At 63.2% G+C, this 20,234-nt stretch overlaps 1 protein-coding gene across 1 annotated transcript in view; it reads left to right on the top strand.

The window, feature by feature from the left end:
* TAFA5 (TAFA chemokine like family member 5) overlaps positions 1–20,234 on the top strand; it is a 198,383-nt gene that overhangs the window by 118,285 nt on the left and 59,864 nt on the right. The window contains exon 2 of the mRNA XM_040637733.1: positions 9,026–9,175. Within this exon, the coding sequence (XP_040493667.1) occupies positions 9,026–9,175 (150 nt within the window). The remainder of the gene's footprint in view (positions 1–9,025; positions 9,176–20,234) is intronic.

Genomic DNA, 20,234 nt, shown 5'->3' on the forward strand with positions numbered 1-20,234 from the left:
CCGGGGGCTCTGTCCTGGCTTCGTGGCCAGTATGGGGTTCACAGCAGTGCTAAGTGGCCTCCTCCTGTCGTCTCTATTGGGAGGACACGCCTCAGGGAGGATGTCCCTGTCAGGGATGAAGTCCGGTTGCGTCCCTGGAGGCCTGTGTTGGGTCTGGAGGGTGGGGGCGCCAGTCCTCAGGTGCACACTGAAGGCCAGTGACCCCATGTGGGTCTGAAGCCCCCTCGGGCCCCGAGCTGTGGCTTTCCTGAGCACAGAGCATTGGGTGAAGGGGCGAGACTCTGCCCAGCTCTGTGCTGATGAGCAGAGAGGACAGGGGGCAGGGGAGGGTGGGGATTGAGGCAGAGGGAACCCAGGGCCCCAGGGCGCAGGTCACCCCTCTTGATGGAGAAGTCATGTGGAACCCCTGTGGCCAGGCTTGATCCTGAGTACTGCCGTCATTTCTCCTTTGTAAGGTTTGCAGAGGCAGCTGGGCTGAGCTCTGGAACATACTCCTGGGGAGGTGAGTCCAGCCTGCTGACATCGGGGGGCAGAGAGCTGTATGGCCCTTGGCATTCTCGCTGCCCCCCTGCCTTCTCCCAGCGGAGGGCAGGAGCAGGTGACGGGTGGGGTCACCTGGCTCCCCCCAGCAATTGTCCTTCTGATGAGGGGCTGGGGAGTGAGCGGGGAGGAGCAAGTCTGGACCTGAAGGGTGAGCAGGTGTTTTCTGGCAGGTGATGCAGGGGAGGGAGCAGCCAGGGGGGCAGGTGATGCTGGGCGGCAGGAGGGCCCTGAGGTTGTCCTACGAGGAGCTGGCTCCCCGTTTCCAGCCTTCTCCAGCTTCGAGCCCAGACCCACACCACTCTGCCCGCTTTTTGTAACCCTGGCTTGCCCCTTTCCAGGACCCTCCTCTCTTTGGGTTAGGGGTCATGAACCTTCTAGAAACAGCTGCTTCTCCATGGGAGGTGGCTGCTTTCCCAGGTGTTGGCTGCAAAGGACGCGTCGGGGCCCCTGGCAGGTTCCTGCATTTCCCTCTTGAAGCCGCCGTCCCCGCCCAGGTGGTAGCTGGCTCCAAAATCCCGTGTCTCGAGGACCAGCGACCGCCTCTGGGCGCCCTGTCCGTGGCAGCGTCTACAGCTTCGGTGGTGATGGCGGGCAGGCCCCTGAACCCCACGTGGTGGCTTCCGCTCGCTCAGGCTCCGCGGCCCAGCCTGGCCATCCCCTGCCCATGTCGGCCGGTGTGGGACACCCCGCAGTTCTCAATGTGGCCCTGTGAGCCCCAGGCGGGGGAGCAGGAAGGGGCTCGGGCGGGGGCGGCGAGGCGTTGGTTGGGATTTAGGCTCGCTGCGGGGCCACCGGAGGAAACTTAACTAGAGAGGCTTTGATCTCGGCTCCGGAGGCCCGGAGAGCCTGCCTCGCGTGGCAGTAATCACGGCGATCATTTCCTTGCCTCTTGTGGTAGTCCCTGCACCTGCTTGTTCCTCTCGACCAGAGGCGGCCTTCAGAGGGCCGGCCTGAGCAGCACCTGGGGTAGCCGCCGCGCCCGCCTTAGAGCCGAGAGCTCGCCTCAGAGCTGGCGGCGGGGAGGCGCTTCCACCCTCTGGACACAGCCCACCTCTCCTAGGGACGGAGTTCTCATGCTTCCAAGCTCATGGGTGGCTGAGGGACAGGCCAGGCACGCAGGGGGCTCTGCGCGTCACCTGGTAGAGCAGGCAGAAGTTTCTGGAAGGGCGTGCTGGCCGTGAGAGGGGCTGCGCTCGTCTGCCCTCTTGTCCCCGCCCACTCGGCTTCTGGGCCTGGGCAGGGGCTGCGGCTCGGGTGGAAGGATGGCCGTGGGAGGGAAAGGGCAGCAGGTGACAGGAGCAGGCTGGGACAAGGTTGGCCCGGTCTGGGAGGTTTTCGTGAGATGTTTGCCTTTGCTGGAAACAGCCATAATTATATTTCAGAGTTGTGTTAGTGGGGACAGCCAGGGGACATCGGGACCGTACTGCAGAGCAGGGGCGAGCCAAGGGCTCCTCTTCAGGCTGGGAGAAGGGGGGGCGCCTGGGTGGTTCAGTCGTTAAGCGTCTGCCTTCGGCTCAGGGCGTGATCCCCGCGTTATGGGATCGAGCCCCACATCAGGCTCCTCCGCTATGAGCCTGCTTCTCCCTCTCCCACTCCCCCTGCTTGTGTTCTCTGTCTCGCTGGCTGTCTCTCTCTCTGTCAAATAAATAAATAAAATCTTAAAAAAAAAAAAAGGGTGGGAGAAGGGAGCAGTGCAGGACCGCCCATCCATGCAGACACGTCCTACCCCCTTTATCTCAAGTTCAGGCCCCCGCCCTTGACCTTGCCAACACGTTCCCTGCAAGGCAAAGCCAGCGCAGGATCTCTGTGGGCCATCGGACACTCTGCAGCAGAACAAGGAAGGAGCAGGCGCACACGGGCCAGGCCACCCCCGGGTCCCTGGGAATCACCTGGGAACCTGGCGCCCTGGGCTCATGCACATTCCTGCTTCCCCTCCCCCTTCAGGTCTTGCTGAGCCCAGGGACCAGCTGCTGGTTCAGCTGTGGGGACCCAGGGGCCAGGCGGGGTTGAGGGTCCTCTGACTCCCCACAGGGCTGTTTCGGGGGCATCTCTGGGAGCGCAGGCCGTGATGGCGTCTTCCCAGCCAGAGGGCGGCCCCCGCCCCCCGCACAGAGACAGAGGGAGCTGTCCGCTCGGAGGATGGAGGCGCACAGCTGAGGGTGGTCATGGGGGTGTCTCTAGGGGCCGGCCGGACAGGTGGTCGGACAGGTGGCCATCCTGCATGGGGGAGCTGGAAAGCAAGCAGGGCCTAGAGGGACCCCTGAGCCTCAGGCCAGTGGGGTGGTCAGAGGCCCTGTGGACAGCGGGAATGGACTTGTTTCCGGGTGCAGTGGAGAGGAGCACATGCTCCCCACGGAGGCGGGTCTCGCAGGGGACACTCCGCAGGTAGAGGGGTCTCCTGTAGCTCAGATCCCAAGGCTGTAATACTCTCTCGGACTTTACTGAGTTTTTTCTGTATATTTTAATCCTCTTATTGACTGTCTCTGTGATGAGGATAAAACCGCCTGTCACTTGCTTGGTGGGTGTGGGCCGCCTCCAGGCACGTATTGTCACGGTGTGAACGCAGTGTGTCTGCTCTGTACCGGGAGAGGCGGGTGTGTAGCGGGGACGCCCAGGACTCTGTCCTCCTCCGCTGTCTCCTGCCCGGTGGGGCCCTACCCCAGGCGCTCCCGCCAGAGTTCGCAGTGTGGGGACAGCGCCAACGTGGGTTCAGGCTGCAGCTGTGGCTGAGCCACCGTCTACACCATCCTCCACGGGCGGCAGGAAGGGGCACTGTGGCGTCACGTGGCCAGCCCACCCGTGAGTCAAGCCAGTTGTCAACTTGGTGGTCCTCATTGGGCAGGAGGTGTGAGTCATGGGCTGCTGGGGGGCGGGAAGGAAAGGTCGTTGTCTGCAGGATCTGTCGGCGGAGTTCCGGGCAGATTTGGGTGGTCCCTGTCGCGCACCTTCTCTCCTCCACCTGCCTGGATGGCCTTCCCAGGTGATGGAGGCAGGGGCCGCGCTGGGCGAGGCGGGGCCCGCGGACGTGTGCGGGGCGTGCGTGCACCTGTGTGTCTCCCTGACCCCAGACCCCCGGCGCCGAGCAGCTCCTGCCGGGCCTCCCCTCCCGCTGCCGCCTTGAAGCCCTGTCTCCTGGCCTCAGGCCATTCTGCTGCGGGTCTCGGCCCAACGCAAACAGCGGTGGTAGCAATCCCATCGTCGAGGCTCTGAGTCAGAGGGCGGCAGAGCGCCTCCGCCCGCCTGAGCACGGCGTGGCCTCCCCCTCCCTGAGTGCTGCCTTTATCTATGCTGTTGTGAGGTGTGACGAAGCCTCTGCACCGCTGAAACGTGGTGGGGGGGGTCCGGAGGTCGGCCCCCACCCGCCCCCAGGCCAGGTGGACAGCCCGCTGTCGGGCACCGCGGACGTGCTACCGTCCTTCACCAGGGGTTTCCTGCAGTCGTGTCTCCTCGCGGTTTTGCTCATATTTTCTCGTTGACGAGCCCTTGGAGCCAAGCACAGACTCACAGATCTGGGGACGTGGGTCCCGAGGCACCCCGGTGTCCCACGGCGGTGACGGCTGCAGACCCGTCAACGTCCCGGGAACGTAGCGCAAGGGCACCCGTGTCCGTGTTGAAACTTGCACCACGGTGGGCGGTGGCAGAGGTCACGCCCCCGAGGTGCCGGGCGCTCCACGCGCTTGGGTGTGTCCCTGTGACAGGCTGTGACCCGCCATGTTGTGCCGCTTGTTGGCATCTCCGCGCCCTTCCTTGGCGCAGAACCCTAGAGGTCGACTCACAGATCGGGCATACCCAGCATCTTCGGGTCTTGGCCTTGAGCCCCATGTCGCCCCACACAGGTTCCGCCTGGGTGGCCGTGTTCCTCTGTCACTGCCAGGTCCCCTGGGACTGGAGAGTCCTTCCCGTCCCCACTGGTCCTTGCATTTCTGTCTGTCCCCAGCCTGTGAGGGAGGGTTTGCCCCGTGGACTTACACGGGCAGGGGTGTAGCCCTGTGGGGGCCAGCCGGGGCCGACTCCAGGAGTCTCAGCGTCGAGCTCAGTGTGGTGGCTGCATCTCCTGTATCCGTGACATTCAGAATGCCAGTGCGGGCCAAGGCAGCGGGAGAGAATGCCAGCAGGTGGGATTGGGTGCTGGCCGCTCTGCTCCTGACCCGAGTCTCTGGCTCCAGTCCCTGGCAGTGGCCTTCCGAGGGCTGGGGCAGCTTGAGGACGGCCATCTGAGGCCCTCTCCAGGCCAGCGAGCCCCTCCTGAGAAACGGGGGCCCCTGCCTCCTCGGGGCCGATGGAGGGCTTCTGTCCCACTGGGGCTCTTAGCGGTCTGTCGCTGTCATTGGTGTGGCCGCACCTGGCAGACGCCCTGCAGGAGCAGCGGACCAGGCCGGGCTGGACCTCGGGGCCTGGAATTCTGGATTCCTCAGAAGGAAGGGGCTCCAGGCCCCGGGCCAGCGGCTTACAGGGTCCTTAACCATAAATCTCCATTAAAGCAACTTTACATAGAATAACGCGGTGAACCTGAGAAAGAGTTCGGCACAACTTGCTTTTAGGACACGGTCGTGGTCCTTCTGGTGACTGGGCTCGGGGTCTGGTGGTGACAGCTCTCCGTGGGGACCGAGCTGGGGATCTTGAGGGGCTGGTATCCTGTCCCCAGCCTGGGGTGACCCCGGCGCATGTGAGACTTGACAAGCCAGGACACCCCGCATGGGTTCCAGCTCAGGGGTTCCTGCCCACGCCTGCCAGGGCCCTGGATACCGAGGAGCCCCCAGGGGCCGGGCACACACCTGGGAGTCGTGATCCACGGGTGTGTCCTGCGGTGTCCCTCCCCTGAGTCCCTGGGCCCCAAATCATGGCTCCAAGCGGAGATGAAACCTCGGGGAGCGGTTTTTGTAGAATCTGTAGGGAGAGGGGAGCGAAGGGTGCTCGCCGTGTAGGGAGCTATTGGGGCCTTGGGGCAGCACCTGGACGCCAGGCCAGCCCAGAGCCCGCGCCTCGAGGGACCATCGCAGTGAGGGGGGCCGACACTGGGCTCTTACCTGTGGGGCCGAAGTGGGCATCCCCGCTCCTTCCCTTGGGGGCAGGTGCAGTGCCCGGCTGGGCTCCAGCCCACGGCCAGAGCAGCAGAGAGGCCCGGGGTTCTGCAGTGGCTGGAGCTGGGACGCGACTTCCAGGAGTGGCCTCAGTCCTGTCCTCTCGGTCCTGGCATGCCCTCCAGGGCCCTGATGTGACGGACCCGCCTGCAGGGCTCCTGATGTCCTGGCCGGTGGCTCCCAGATGCATCTCCAGCCCTGTTGATTCGTCCCTGACCATTGCTGTCCTGGGCTCCTGGGCCACCTTGGCTGGGGGACAGTTGGGGTTGGTTCGGCCACCAGCAGGGCCCTGAGGCGGGCTGAGGGCCTGTTCATCCACAGCTGGGCTGCTGGGGGGAGCCGATGCCAAGCTGGAGGTCGAGGGGCCTGAGCAGGCAGGGAGGGTGTGCTCGTCCTCTGCGTGCGGGTGAAGAGCACGAATGGGCCCACGGCCACAGCCTGCCCTGCAGAGGCCCCCGCACGCCCGCACGGACGAGGCTCCCTTCGTAACCTGAGACGTTTACCTCAGTAAGCCCTGCAGTGGGGTCGCTCGAAGGTGGGAGAACACCGTGTGTGGTTCAGGGCCCCCGTCTGGGGCTCCTTCCCACGGCTGCCCGGGACGCTGACCTGCTGTCCGAGGCATCTGCTCTGGGTCTCATCTCAGTGTGGATGCAGGTGCAGAGCACTGGGGGGCCCTTGGCTGTGTCATTCCGAACCCCAGCACCCTTGCTCCGTAGGGTGTGGTCCAGCATTGCGGCCCCCGGGGGAGGATGGTGTCAGGCTGAGGGCTGTTGGTTACACCCTGCCTGGCTGAGGGGCACTCTGGGATGTACAGACCGCCAGTCCCCTCGCTGCGGCCCCGCCTGGCCACCCCCTTACTCATGGGGGTCTAATCTCCATGTGTCCGGGCAGGTGTCTCTCACAGCTCGGGTGCTGGTGCCGAAACACCGGCCGGTTCATGCCTTCGGTGGGGAGTCGCGTGGCTGGTTGGCCGCCTAGTTAGCAGCCCGGGCTCACGGTGTCCAGGAAAGTAGGAGACGGGCCTCTGCTGCCCACGGACATAGCCAGAGGGCTGGAGTCAGGCCGGACGGCAGTGAGGAGCAGCCCATGGCCACCTGCAGAGCTGAGGGGCCGGGACCGAGGCCTCCCAGCTGCAAATCACAACGTCCGATGGGCCTGGGTCCCAGCGTCCTCATCGTGCGCTTACGGACCAGCTTACACATGTGGTTCCCCGTCATCACGTCTTGGAGGCTCTAACCACTGTTGTCACAAGAGCAGCGTGCTCCCCACCCCAGCGTTCTCCGCGCTTCTGCATGTGGTTGTCTACTTACCCTGTTTGTTTCGCTTCGTTCTCTGGGCGGTATGTAATTTTTTGTGCAATCAGCTCATGGAAGACCAAGCATGCAGGCGAAGCCTTCCAGGGAGTGGTGCTGGCGCTGCCCCCCAGGTCAGGGTTTGCTCCGCACGGGGAGGGCTCCCAGCGTCTGGAGGAGGAGGTGCCCGGGAGACCCCCGCTGGTGTCTTTGCCCTGCACCTGTGCCGTGCCCCCAGCAAGCCCTGTGTGTCGTCCGCTGCAGGCTCTGGTCATTGCACACAGTCCACACCGAGCCCAGGTCTGGGCATGCCCATGCCCACCACCGATGCCCCCGTGACTCTCGGCTCTCACCCAGACACATCACCCCCAGGGTCAAGGGTGGCCTGGGCAGCTCCTGGCTGATGGAGTGGGTGGCTACTGTTGTGCTTCATCCTGCCAACTTGGGTGATCCCTGCTTTGGACCCGGCTCCTCGCTGGGCTGGGGACCTCCAGGTGACACAGGTGAGAAAAAGGCAGGGACAGTCTCCTGCAGCAAGCTACCTGGAGGACCCAGCGGTCTGCCAGGGAGGGGCCTGCTGCGACAGCAGTGGCGTGGACGAGGAAGGACACCAGGGCTGAGAAACGCTGCCCAGGAACCCCAGGTTGCTGCCCGCTTTCCCTCTGCAGGGAGAGAGCGACCCCTTTCCCCACCTAGCCCCTCGGCTAGGCTTCATTTCCTCATTGTTCCCTTGTTCTGGTGCGGCCCCCCCTCCCCTGCACTGTCCCGTCTCCCTGCTGGCCCCCATGGGACAGGCGGGCTGGGAGCCCTGCATCCGGGCATCTGTATGAACTCGTTCTTTCAGTTGGGGGGAGCCCCTTGGGGCACCACTCCATCTGCTTTGCTGGCATCGCGGTCCCAGGGTCCAACATCACGGACAGTACACAGTAGGTGCTTACTATCTGCCGAGGGAATGGAAGTGTGAGGCCGTGAGTGAGGGGACATCCGGTGGTTCTCCGGAGTGGACATGCAGGTAGAGGCCGTGGCCAGGGGGCGGCCGGGGGCCCGGCCCGGGGATGGACCGGTGCTGCATGGTGGAGCAGGGATGACCTCCCATCTCCCATGGGTGAGGTGGCCAGTTTTCATCTGGTCTGCCCTCCGTCCAGAGGTGGCACCGTCTCTGCTGTCCGAGTCAGCATGCGGCACTTAGCGGGGCCATGCCAGTGTTCCAGGCAGAGGGACGTCCTACGGAAGGCAGGCTTCTCCCCCTGCTTGAATGTGGACCCCATGGGCCCTTGGCCAGACAGGCCTCCCCGCTGTGATTTAGGAGACAGGAGGGGGAGGGGACGCCCCTTCACTGGTTGACCTGTCACCTTCAAAGTCAGCGTGTCCTGTCTGTGCGTGCTACGCTGGCCCGAGACGGACCAAGGCCACAGCGCCCCACTGTCTGTAGTCCTGTGTCATGACCTCTGGGGAGCCGGGGCTGTGTCCACATGGGGAAGCAGGAGTGAGGGGCGCAGCCAGGAGCCTGTGAATGCGTCTCACGTGTGTAAGTGTGTGTGTGTGCACGCCAGCCTGTGTGGGGGAGGCGGCCCCGGACGGCCCGGCGTGGAGGGTGACAACCAGGTCCCCACTGCTCTCAGCCAGCCCTGTACCGACAGGGAGCTTCTCCCTCACGATGTGCTGGCCTGCACCGCCGTCAGCTGACCCGGGGGAGGGTCTTCGCTGCGTCCACCGCCCTCAGGCCAGGGGGGCACGGAGACCCAGGGGCCCAGCGTGGGTTCGGATCGCCATGCTGCCCAGTCTAGTTCCTTCCATCAGACGCCTGACGGCATGACGCGGCCCTTTCATTTCCGGGCACGGCAGATGGGGCCACGTTTAATTTCCTGCCTGTCCAGGCGGGGCCTCGCCCGCCACCGTGTAGCCGTGTGATGTGGAGGCCACGGGCCTGACCCGGCGCCAGCTCTCACGGAGCGTGTTTCTGACGGTGTCCTTGCAGGTGTCTGAGACATGCGCTCTGGGGAAACGGCCTGCCTCCCCGCAGCCACCAGGGCCCCTCCGAGGGTGGGAGGGCTGGGCGGCTCGTCCCTAGCCTCAGACACTCAGCCTGCGTCTGTGCCTCTCTTGCAGGTCAGCTGGCCGCCGGCACTTGTGAGATTGTGACCCTGGACCGGGACAGCAGCCAGCCTCGGAGGACAATCGCCCGGCAGACGGCTCGCTGTGCCTGCAGAAAGGGGCAGATTGCAGGCACCACGAGAGCCCGGCCCGCCTGCGTGGACGGTAAGAGCCCACCCCCAGCGACCCCGTCGAAGGCAGAGTTGGCGAGATGCCACCTGACACAGCACACCCCACCCCTCCCCTAGCCCAGGACGTCCGCGGAGGCCTCCTGTTCTCTGGGTCAGACCTCGGGCTGGACAGTCCCGATGGGGTGATGGCGCCCAGGCAGCGTTGGCTTGTCTGGATGCATGGTGTCTGTGGTGCTGTGGGTGGCAGGGAGCCAGGGTCCCGGCCGGGCCCACAGGGACTTACTGGCGCCTTGTGTTGCCGTGGGCAGAGAGAGGTGGAGGCCACACTGTCTGCAGGATGGCCTGTGGCTCGGGACGCTGTTACGTGCATCGCCTGTGGCTTCTGGCTGAGGCTGCCCGCAGCAGGCTGGGCTCTCCTGCTCCAGGTCTGGCAGGCGTCAGGCACCTGCGGGTGGGCCCCAGGCTGGGTGACGTGCAGCAGGGCCCCATCCCCCTCGGGCGGGCGGGAGGCGGTGACGGCGTCCCCACGGCCGCCGCAGTCAGGCTGTCCCACTCCTGAGATGCGCCATGTTAACGTCCTCGTGGAATGAACTCAGAAAGGCACCTTGGGTGAGGTGGTTCCTTCGGGGATTGTCTTTGCAGCAGAATCACAGATATTCCTGAAAATGTACAGGGAGCCCTCACAACAGCTGTCAGGGCCTCTGCGCCATCCAGGGCGCGTGAGCTGGTCCAGGAGGCTGCTGTGGCATCCGGCGTGAGACCTGGCCTCCCACGGTGCACAGCAGGGCCTCCCCACGGGTGGGGGAGCGCTGGAGGCTGGCGGGAGCTCCGCCGAGAGCCCTGTGACCAGAGGAGGCAGCCTTGCGGGGCCGTCGCCAGGCTGACAGCAGTTGTCCGCTCCTTGGGGTGGGGGCCCCAGACAGGGATGTGCTGAGGTCTTGTTCCTCAAAGGGGGGGCTGCAGGAGGTGTGGTCACAGCATGACAAGGTGGCTGGGTCCCAGGGGTCAGCCATGCCCTTCGCTCCCCAACAGCTTCTGCGCGGGGCTCTGCGTCCTCCCCAGTTCGGCTGCCTTTGCTTGGGAGCCCCCCTCCTCCTGACCTATGACCCTGAGACACACGCAGCCCTCGTGAAGGTCACCTGAGGAATGACAGCAGGTGCCGAGCACGGGACTGGGAGATCTTCAGGGCTTAGCACATGAGCTCAGAAATTCACTAGCGGTGGTGGTGGGGCCACTTCGGGAGTGAAGGCGAGCAGCACCAGGGGCAGGCTTTCTAACAGGCCAGGCGGGCCTCAGGGTGGTCCCCAAAGTCCCAAAGGCCCCCAGGGATGGGGAGAGTAGAGTCACGAGGCCACCTTGGGGGAAGAAGTCTGATTGGATTGGGGTCCCTGTGCCCCCAGCATCACCGATGAGCCCGTCCTGGGACTGTCGGGGGACGTGGAGGGGCAGTGGGTCTGCTCTGGAGCCCCAGCCCCTCCGGGCCTCTGGCAGGGTGGTGGGGAGTGGGCCCAGCCCAGCCACGCCCGGTCCAGATGTCCCATGCACATGTGGGGCTGAGCCGCCTGCTCCGCCTGGCCAAGGGGGCCTGCCCTTGGAGGCACCCAGCGTGCCCTGGAGGCCTAGCCGGGCTCCCGGCTGACCCCCCACCCCGGGCCCTGTGTCGGCTGCCTCTGGCCCCCACAGCCACTGCCACCCCCCTGCGCTGCCAGCCCTGAAGGGCTCTTTGGGGATGCGGGGGCGGGGCCTGGAGGCAAGTGCGAGCGTTGCGAGGGTCTGGCGTTCAGAGGAGCTCATCATGGAGGCTGCCTTTGTTCTTAAGAACCGTTGGGCGTCCTCAGTAAAAGCATCTATCCGTCGGCGTCCCGCAAAAGGTTGAGCAGGTGTGTGTCTCCTCCAGGCCGGCTATGGATTCGGGAACGCCGTGCTGCCGAGCCTGATCCCGGGTGAGTTCGGGCCGGCCTTCCTGACTTCCAGCAACTGCATTCACCCCTGCGCGTCCCACCCCGTCCGGCCCCCAAAACTAGAACAGGCTGCTGGTGACGTGAGCGCACTCCTTGCCGACGCTGGCTGATTCCGCCCCGGGCTGGGCAGGGGTGCGCGGCCCAGGCGGACGCGCTCAGCGGCATCCCTGCTTCTCTCCTCATTAGTCCCGCGAGAGCCTGCAGGGAGAGCTGGGGTCAGAACTGATAACTAATTGAATCTGGGTCTGCTCGCCTGAACCCACGTCCTCGCCCCTCCCCAGCGAGCCTTCCCACGCCTCAGGAGCCGGGTCCCAGAGACCCAGACCAAAACCTGGCCGCTTCTGGGGGAGGCCACACAAAGTGGCTGGCTCGTGTTCTGCACGGTGGGCATTTCCCGGCTGCCGTCTGATTTAAATTTTGCTTTTCTGTTTTCCTGCTCTGTGTGCCTAAGTTTCCTCACATGTGGTGCTGGCCGCTGAAGAGAGGACTCGAGTCTCATTGCATTGGTTGGAATCCGTGTGAGCCGCGCTTAACCTGGGACGGTTAATGCTGACCCTGCTGTGCGCCCCACAGGGGAGCTTGGGCGAGAGGAGCACACCTGTGTCTGTGCACCTGTTTGTTCATTTAGTAATTGACTTCTTGCTGATTCATTCATTCTCTCATTCATTTATTCATTCAGATATGGTGTGTGCTCCTGGGGGACTGACTGCTGCAGGACTGGGGCCCAGATTATGGGGCAGGGGCTGTGGGACCCCAGAGTCTGGGGTGCTGGCAAAACTATATCTGCAAGGGATCATTTGAGCAGGGTATTGAGGGATGAAGAGGAGCTTGCCAGGGAAGCTTTTCTTCCTGAAAGGATGGGCAACTCCTGGCTGCGTCTTTGAGCCCCAAGCGTTTCTGGGCGGACATCTCTGCAGCCTGTACTTGGCAGTGCTGTGACCCACCAGACCTGCGCGGAGTCCTTCCGACTTAGCTGTCGGGAGAAGAGGCTCTGAGACAAACCGCAGTCCTCTCTGCAAGCCTGCGTGTCCTCGACACAAATACAGGCGCTGCAGCTTGCCTCCGGGGCTGTCGTCGTCGTGGACACCATGGTCCGTGATGCCCGGGCGTACTGGGCCAAGCTATCTCCACCCACGGCAGTGGCTCTGCAAAGCCCTGAGCTCCCCTCCCCACATCGGCGGGAACCTGTAGGCCCAGTGCCTCCGCAGGACTGCCATGAGGACCGAGGCCCCGGCCCCAGGCCGCAGCCCTGCCCGGTGCGTAGCAGGAAGCCACTGCCGCCTGAGGTTCTTCTCACGGAAGCAGCCTCTGTCTTTGTACGTGGAGTTTCTTCCTCCCATCAGCTGGCTTCTCATGAAACTCTTAAAAGGAATCCAAGTACAGAAAGGAGGTGGCGCCCTGCCCCAGCCATGGGGGCGAAAGGAGAGGTGTCCCTGGGAGCCTGGGGTGGGGGAGCCAGTGTCTGAGCTCCACGCCGGCCTGTTGTGGGGGCCGCAGCCCCCCAAGGAGAGGGAGGGTGACCAGGACTGGCACGCTGTCTGGAGAGGCTCAAGTAAGTGACAGGTCCGTCGGTGCCGGGCCAGCCAGGCTCTCCGACGGCTCTGCCAGGACCCCCTGGCTGAGAAGCCCACCTGTCTCCTAGGTGAGCTTGCCCTTTATTCCTGAGCGGAGAATACAGCACGTCGTGTGCCCGGACGGGACGTTCAGAACTTATAACATACCCCTTCTTGCCCCAGGGGAGCCCGGGGTGCCGGGAGTCCTGGGGACGGAGTGGAAGGTCTCATCTGCAGTCCCCTGTGTGCTGGCCCGCGGTGCTGGCAGGCTGGGCCCCCGTCTTCATCCACAGACGGGACGCTGTCGGCTCTGCACGTGAGATACGACACGGAGACGCCTTTTCTAAACGCTGCCTGCCCTACCCAGCTTAGGGCGCCAGCGTCCCCCAGCCGTTCTTGCCAGCAGCGGGCGAGACATGCGCCTCAGCCGCGGCCTGGGTGCCCTGCCGACGACACGCAGAGCAGGGGCTAATGTTTGGGAGGTTTCTGTGCAGACGGTGCTGCGGTTCCGAGGAGCGTGGGGTCCTCCGTCAGGGGGAGGGAGAGGTCCGGAGAGAAGCCCTCACGAGTTCCATGAGCTGACCTGTGACAGAGGGGCCGGGACCGCTGGAAGCCACGTGCACAGCAGTGAAGCCGGACCCCTTCTCCCACCGTGGACGGAAGCTGACGGCATGCAGCTCAGACACTGAAACTGCAGCCGTCTTACAAGAAAACGGTGAATCTCACGACCTGCATTTCGTGGAGGATTCTTAGATCCTACGCAGAAAGCACAAGCAACGAGAGAAAGAATGGATGGAGACTTCACCGAAACTAAAAGCCTGTGTACCTCGGAGGACGCCGTCGGGAGGCGAGGAGACAGCCCACGAAGAGGAGAGAGGGTTCGCACGTAACGTATCTGGTGATGGCCTCGTCTCCGGAACATTTGCAGAACTTCTGTAACGAGATCACGAGAGGACAGATAGCCCAGTCACGAGACCGGCGGGGATTGGAGTAGTAGCTACCTCTTCAAAGGTCTTCGTGCAAACGGCCGCTGAGCACACGGAAGGTGCTGGGTGGGGCTGGTCGTCGGGAAGAGGCAGACCAGGTCCACAGAGCACGACACTTCACAGGACCCTCACGTGCCGCGGGTGGGAAAGCAGAACCGTGCAGCTGCTTTGGGAACCGGTCCGGCTCAATGTCACGCTGTCACGTGGCCGGGCAGTTCCATCGCTCGTGGAACCTCAGGTGCCCACTGAAGAGACGGAAGAGCGTGCGTCCACACGAACCCTTGCCCACGAGTGTTCTCAGCGTAAATCTGCAGGACCAAGAGAGGAAACGCCCCAAGTGTCCATCAGTGGATGAGTGACCAAGCGGTGTGTCTGTGTAACTGGACACGATTGAACCGTAAGAAGAAGTGACCTGCACCACCATGTGGAGGGACCTCGAGTAAAAGGTATCAGACAGGAAAGGACAGACACGGCGCGAGTCCGTTGACAGGAATGCCTGGACCAGGCAAATCCGTAGAGCGGACGAGTGGTTGCGGGGGCGCTGGCGGGTGGGAGGGACGGGGAGCGCGGGGCTGCTGTCCAGGCGATGAACGTGTTCTCAGCTGCTGGTGGGGCCACAACTCCGTGCACACACGAAGGACTACGGGACGACGCACTTCAAGGGGGTGAATTGGAGGGTCGGGGAGTCACGTCGAGGCGGCGCTCTCCGCCTTCCGGGAGGAACGTGGGCTGGCAGGGCCGGCGGAGGCTCGGGGCCAGCACTGCCCAGTCCACCTTGGTGGCGAGGACGGAGGGGTAGGACGGGGGCTGTCCTGCAGCCTGGTGCAGCAGGAATTCAAACTGGAGACGGTCGGCCGGGAGGGGCTAGTGTAGACCCGTTTCCCAGGCTCGTGGTGGAGAAGGGCTGACGTTTGCGAGACACGGTAAAATAAATCACTGGGAAAACAAGCCTTCAGAAAGCACTCAAGTAGATGTCTGTTGTGTTAGATTCAGCAGACCCTGGATTCGCTGGGTGCCCCTCCCTTCAGCACCGGCCTCCCCGATGCAGGCAGCCGGGCGTCCAGGCCCACTTGGAGCAGCACAAGCCTGCACTTGGGGAGCCGTTGGGCTGAGTAGGGGAAGGGAGGTCCGGGGCGCGGGAGCAAAAGCAAAGGGGAAGCACCCTGAAGCCATTTGGAAGCTGGTGGAGGGGAAGGAGGGGTTCAGAGGATAGGGCGGCTGGAGCTGGCTGCCGGTGCCCAGGATGGGGTTGAGTGTGTGGGGCCCCAAGGAGGAGGGCAGCTCCCTGTTAGGAGGACTGGACGGAGTAGGGTGGGCCAGGCCTGAGGTCTGGGCCTGAGAAGTGGGCCTGGTGCCTCGTTTCTTCATCAGGTAGGAGGCTGGGGGGGCTCTTCTCCCATCCCAGACTCTGCTGGGGTGCCCCACTGCAGAGCCCCAAGAACACACGGGCCTGGGTGAAGGAGAGAGGGGTGCCAGCACTCACCGGAGAGCCCTGTGTCACAGACGGCAGCTGGCTGGGGGGAGTTTTGGGCTTTCCCAGGCCTTGAGAGGAGGGGAGAGAGTGCGCTGGCGGCCGCTGAGCAAAGTGGTGTGGGCACACCCGGCCAGTTGTGTCCCAGGCTGTGACCCCAGGCTGTGACCCCAGGCTGTGACCCCGGCTGTGACCCCGGCTGTGACCCAGGCTATGTCCCCAGGCCGTGACCCAGGCTGTGACCCAGGCCGTGACTCCAGGCCATGACCCAGGCTGTGACCCTGGGCTGTGTCCCCAGGCTGTGATCTAGGTAGGCTGTGTCCCCAGGCTGTGACCCCAGGCTGTGACCCCGGGCTGTGTGAACAAGTCTTATTCCAGCAGCACCTGTGTGCCTCCCAGGAGGGGGGAGAAGCAGGGCCCAGCTGGGACCACCCGTGTCTCCCTGAAGCCGTGCTGGGAGTGCTGAGGGTCGGGTGCAGAGACAGAGGTGTGAGATAGGAGGAGGGGCTGTCCCGGGGCAGCACGGACCTGATGGGCTCTGCACCACAGGCCTGCGGCCGCTCCCTGGACTGTGCCCTAGATTCCCAGGGGCCTCCAGCCGCGGGCATGAGAGAGAGGGCGCCCCACATCCAGGCCCAGCACTGTCCGGAGCCCCAGCCCCACTCATTGCGAGGAAACAACTTCTGAAGGGCTGGGTGGGATGCAGCGTGGACAGCAGGCCTCGGTGCTCTGGGGGGAAAGCTTCTATGTGTCTCAGTGCCTAGAAAGCCAGATGTAGGGATTCAAGTACAGTTAGAAACGTGTGTGAGTATGCGTGTGTATATGTGTGTGTCTGTGTGTGTGCGTGTAGCTGGCAGCCGGGGGCCCTCCAGCAGGTCACCGAGGCTCTGCGAGCTGTGGGTGGAGGGGCCGCAGAAGCTGTGAGAGGAGACGCAGCCCCACCAGGCCTCCTTCGCCAGGCGATGACATCCTCCTTCCTTCCGCGGTGTTGCTCGCGCTGTGGAGTCCCCCGGCACTGCCCCCGTGGGGTGCTGGAGCAGGCTTGCGGTAACATGGGAGCACGTGTGTTCAGCGTTCAGGGGTCTCGTGAGCGGACTGTTACATACGGCCAGTATTAAAAATTAAGTCCTATAAATACACGTGAGTCAATTACATTAAAAAGAAAGCTATCCAGGGGCACCTGGGTGGCCTAGTTGGTTGAGCGTCAACTCTTGGTTTCGGCTCAGGTCATCATCTCGGGGTCCTGGGATCGAGTCCCGTGTCGGCTTCATGCTCAGAAGGGAGTCTGCTTGAGCTGCTATCTCCCGCTCCCTTGGTCCCGCACCCCCAGTAAAACCTGTAAGAGAAACAAAACGTAGATATCCATTTGGGGCAGTAGAAGAAGAAAGGCAAGCCGAACTCACAGCCCGTAGAAGACGGACTGGGATAAAGGCTGGAGTGGGGATACGTGGGACGGGGAACCGAAGAGACGAGGAAAACCAGCTAGGCCAGGAGTCTTTGAGATAAGCAGAATTAGCAAACTTTTAGCTGGACTGACCAGAGAGAGAGGAAGGGAGAGGCTGAGATCACTCGAATCCAGGAGAGGACCGCCCACCTCACAGGAATACGGGGGGCTAACAGACACCGGAAACAAGTGTGTGCCCACATGTCACGTAACTCGGATGAAGCGGCGGTCCCAGAAACACGCACACGGACTCAGGGAGAAGTGTAGAGAGTTAACGCCAATCCTTCTCAAACTCTTCCAGAAGCACGAATGCAAGAGGACGCACTTCTGACTTGCTCTGTGAGACGAGCGTTCCCCCCACACCAAAGGCATCAGCCGGTGACATCAGGGGTGGGCTGGGGGGACTACAGGCCTCCTGGGTGTCCGTGCAGACGTCCTCAACATGCTGCTGACCAGTGGAACCCAGGGCTGCCCTGGGAGGGCTGCACGGCCCCAGCAAGTGGGACTCGTCTCGGGGTCTGAGCCTGGTTCCGCATCTGGAACTCCGTGCAGGAGGCCGCAGACAGAATCAAGAACGAAAATCACGTGATCATCTCAGTAGCTGCAGGAAATGCGGTCAATGGAATCCGACGCCGTAGGGTGGTGTCAACATGCAACAAACTGTGAAAAAACGAGTTTTCCGCATTAACAAAGAGCACATAGGACATGCCCGCATGCAACCTCGTCCTCACTGGAGGGAGACCGGACGCTTCCGCCGCGATTTCAGGAACAAGGTGTGTGCTCGGCACTTCTCTCCGGCATCGTCTGGAGGCTGTCGCCTGGGCAGCTGGGCGAGAGAAGCAAGGAAAAGTCTGGTGGGAGAGGAAGAAGCAAAGCTGTCAATTCACAGGTGACGTGATCTTCTGTAAGTAAAATCTTCGGGAATCTACACACACGCCTGGAACTAAGAAAGGCTTTCAGCAAGGTCGCGGGATACAAGATCGATACGCAAAAATCGAGTTTGTCTACAGTGGTGGTGAACAATCTGAAAATGATCCTAAGAAAACAATTCCATTTACAGTTACCTCAAAGAAAACCCCAATAGTCAAGAAGAGACGTAACAAGTGCCAGACTCAGGCGCGGAAAGCTGTAAACCAGAGCTGTGCTAATAATGTCACTTCCCTCGTCTTATACATTTTAATCAGCGTCTGAGAATAATCAGCATGTGTGAGAAGGAATATCTTTGGGGAAATTCTCTCCAGGAACCCAGGAGCTGATGGGCCCCAGCATGTGGCGGGAACCCGCGTGCTCTGATTGGGACCATGACCTTGGACGCGCGTGGCATTAATTGGGGAAGAGGCGGGGGGTCTGCACCGATCCCCACGCAGATCCACAGGCCACCTGCACCCTGTGCCACGGTCTCGGCTCAGGGACATCGCAGACACTCCTCATCGCAGGCCGGTGAGATCCTGGCACACGGGGCTCTGCGCAGGCTGATGGAGGCAGGCCCCCCTCTGAGGCTGCTGAGTGCTCTGTCTCCTCTGGGAAGGAGGGCATGAGGGCGCCCTGCTCTGGAGCTGATCTGCGTGGGGGGTGCAGACTCGGGCTGCAGCATCCAGGGAGGGCTTCCTGGTGGAGGTGACATGTGCAGCCATGATGGGGGCCATGGTTGTCAGGAGCAGGTGGGCGTCACTGGGCAGTGCATCCAGGGCACTTGCTGGCTGCTGGGCAGCAGCTGCAGTTGTGGGCCAAGTCTGAGAGCCATGCCAGGGCCCCCAGTCTTCCTGGGTGTGGCAGCTGCAGTGGAGGGACACAGGCAGTGGCCCCTGCTTCCTATGCATCCCCTGTCCACATGCACAGGCCCAGGACAGGTGCTCAGCATCATGGCCTTGGTCCCCGTCTGCGCTGCAGGCCAGCGGAGAGGTGTACCCCAGCCGCCATGGTCTGCCCTGCTCTGGGACTACAGGGGGACCTCGTGGAGGGAGAAGGGTGCACGCAGCCCTACTGGCCGCTTCCAGGCTGAGTCAAGGGAGAAGGGCATGGGGAAGCTGGACACCGCGGGCCCTGTCCCTGTCGCCGGACAGAGACCGTTTCTCAGGAAGCCCCGCTTAGAGCAGCAGACGGACTCAGGTACTGTTGCAGTCATGCACGGAGCCTGGACAGTGGGTGGGTGTGGCGGGGGCCTCTGTGGGAGGAGGTGACCAGCTGTGTGGGGCCCGGGCGTCCCTACCCTGTCCTCCTTCCCTCCCTGCGATCGCCCTGTCCGTGCTGTATGAGGCTTCAGGGGCTGCTGTCTTCCCTGTGGGGCAGCATCCCTCCCTGGCCGCGTGTGGTGGGGGCTCTGCTGGGGGCTGGGGGGCCGGGACCACTGGCAAGATCTGCGCCTCCCAGAGTAGGCCCGCCTTTGATGAACACAGAACCCTCCCTCTGTCTTTGATGTTATTGGAGATTTCAAACTCAATTAAACTGCGTGATGAGAAAAAAAATCAAAGCCAGGGAGATTCTAGACAAACCAATTTTATTTTGATCTTGGGAGAGGCTTTGATCATGGGATATCGGGGTGATGGGGAGCGTGCCTGCCCCCATGCCCTGCTGGTTCTGGGGCTCTGTGCATGGGTGGAGTGGCAGCGCTGGTCGCTGTGGGGACCCCTGCATACAGCTGCCCCTCCCCATGCTCCCTGGGGAGCTTCCTGGGGTGCTTCCAGGGAGGCTGGGGCGGTGGAGGGAGGAGGGGCAGGTCCCTGTGATCAGGCTCTGAAGGTCTGCAGGGCAGGGACTGACTCCTGTGTGCTGGGAGCCTGGATGCTGGCTGACGGCCTTCTGGAAAACTCTGTCTCTGCCTCCAGTCAGTCAATCTGGGGCAGCAGGAGTGGACGCAGGGAGAGAGCGGCCTGGTGATGGTAGTGATGGGGATGGGCGGTGCGGGAGGCCGAGGTGGTGTCACTCGCTGTGGGGGCAGGGCAAGTGCCTGACCCGGGGCTGGAGGACCGACTGGTAGTGCAGACAGGTGCCTGGAGCGCTCGGCCCCACCCTGGCAGGTGCGAGTGCACCTGTCGATCTGTGTGTGGGTGCCGGGGTGGGTGGACGATGCACCTGGGTGGGAGTGAAGGTGAGCAGGTCAGCAGGGAGGGACGAGAACGCCGCTCAGGACACAGGACAGGGCTGTGTGCCAGGGTGGCCGTGCTCCAGGAGCCCGAGGCGGGCCGGAGAGGGCAGCGCCTCCCTTCCCTTGTCCTTGGGGGCTGTGCGAGGTGGGAGGAAGGAGCTGAGGGGGGACAGAGGACTCCTTTAATTATTCAGGATGTCTGGCAGGGTCCCGGCGGCTGTGGCTCATGCAGGCGTGACACCTGACTGATGGGAGAGAAGGGCCCGGCCGAGCTTGCCGCCGGAGCCTGATGAGCTGAGGGCGGGGCTCATGGCTCCTAGGATCGAGGGCTGCAGAACCCGCCCGAGGGTCCCGGCCTGGAACTCGGCTGTTTCCTGTTGGGCTTTTACTTTTGCCATTTTAAGTGTCCTTGGCACATTGTTGAGCCGGTCGATTGAACACAGATGGTATTTGTAACTGGGAAGGGTGCGGTGTTCATGGTATTCACATTCCGAGGCCATAAGCGGGCGAGCAGGGTGCCACTCCCGAAGGCCAGGCGGGGCTGCAGGTCGAGGGCGCTATGGTGGGGCCCCGTCCCCCTGGGCCTGGCTGCC

Source organism: Ursus maritimus, unplaced genomic scaffold (assembly GCF_017311325.1).
Source record: "Ursus maritimus isolate PB19 unplaced genomic scaffold, ASM1731132v1 scaffold_21, whole genome shotgun sequence".
Classification (NCBI taxonomy): domain Eukaryota; kingdom Metazoa; phylum Chordata; class Mammalia; order Carnivora; family Ursidae; genus Ursus; species Ursus maritimus.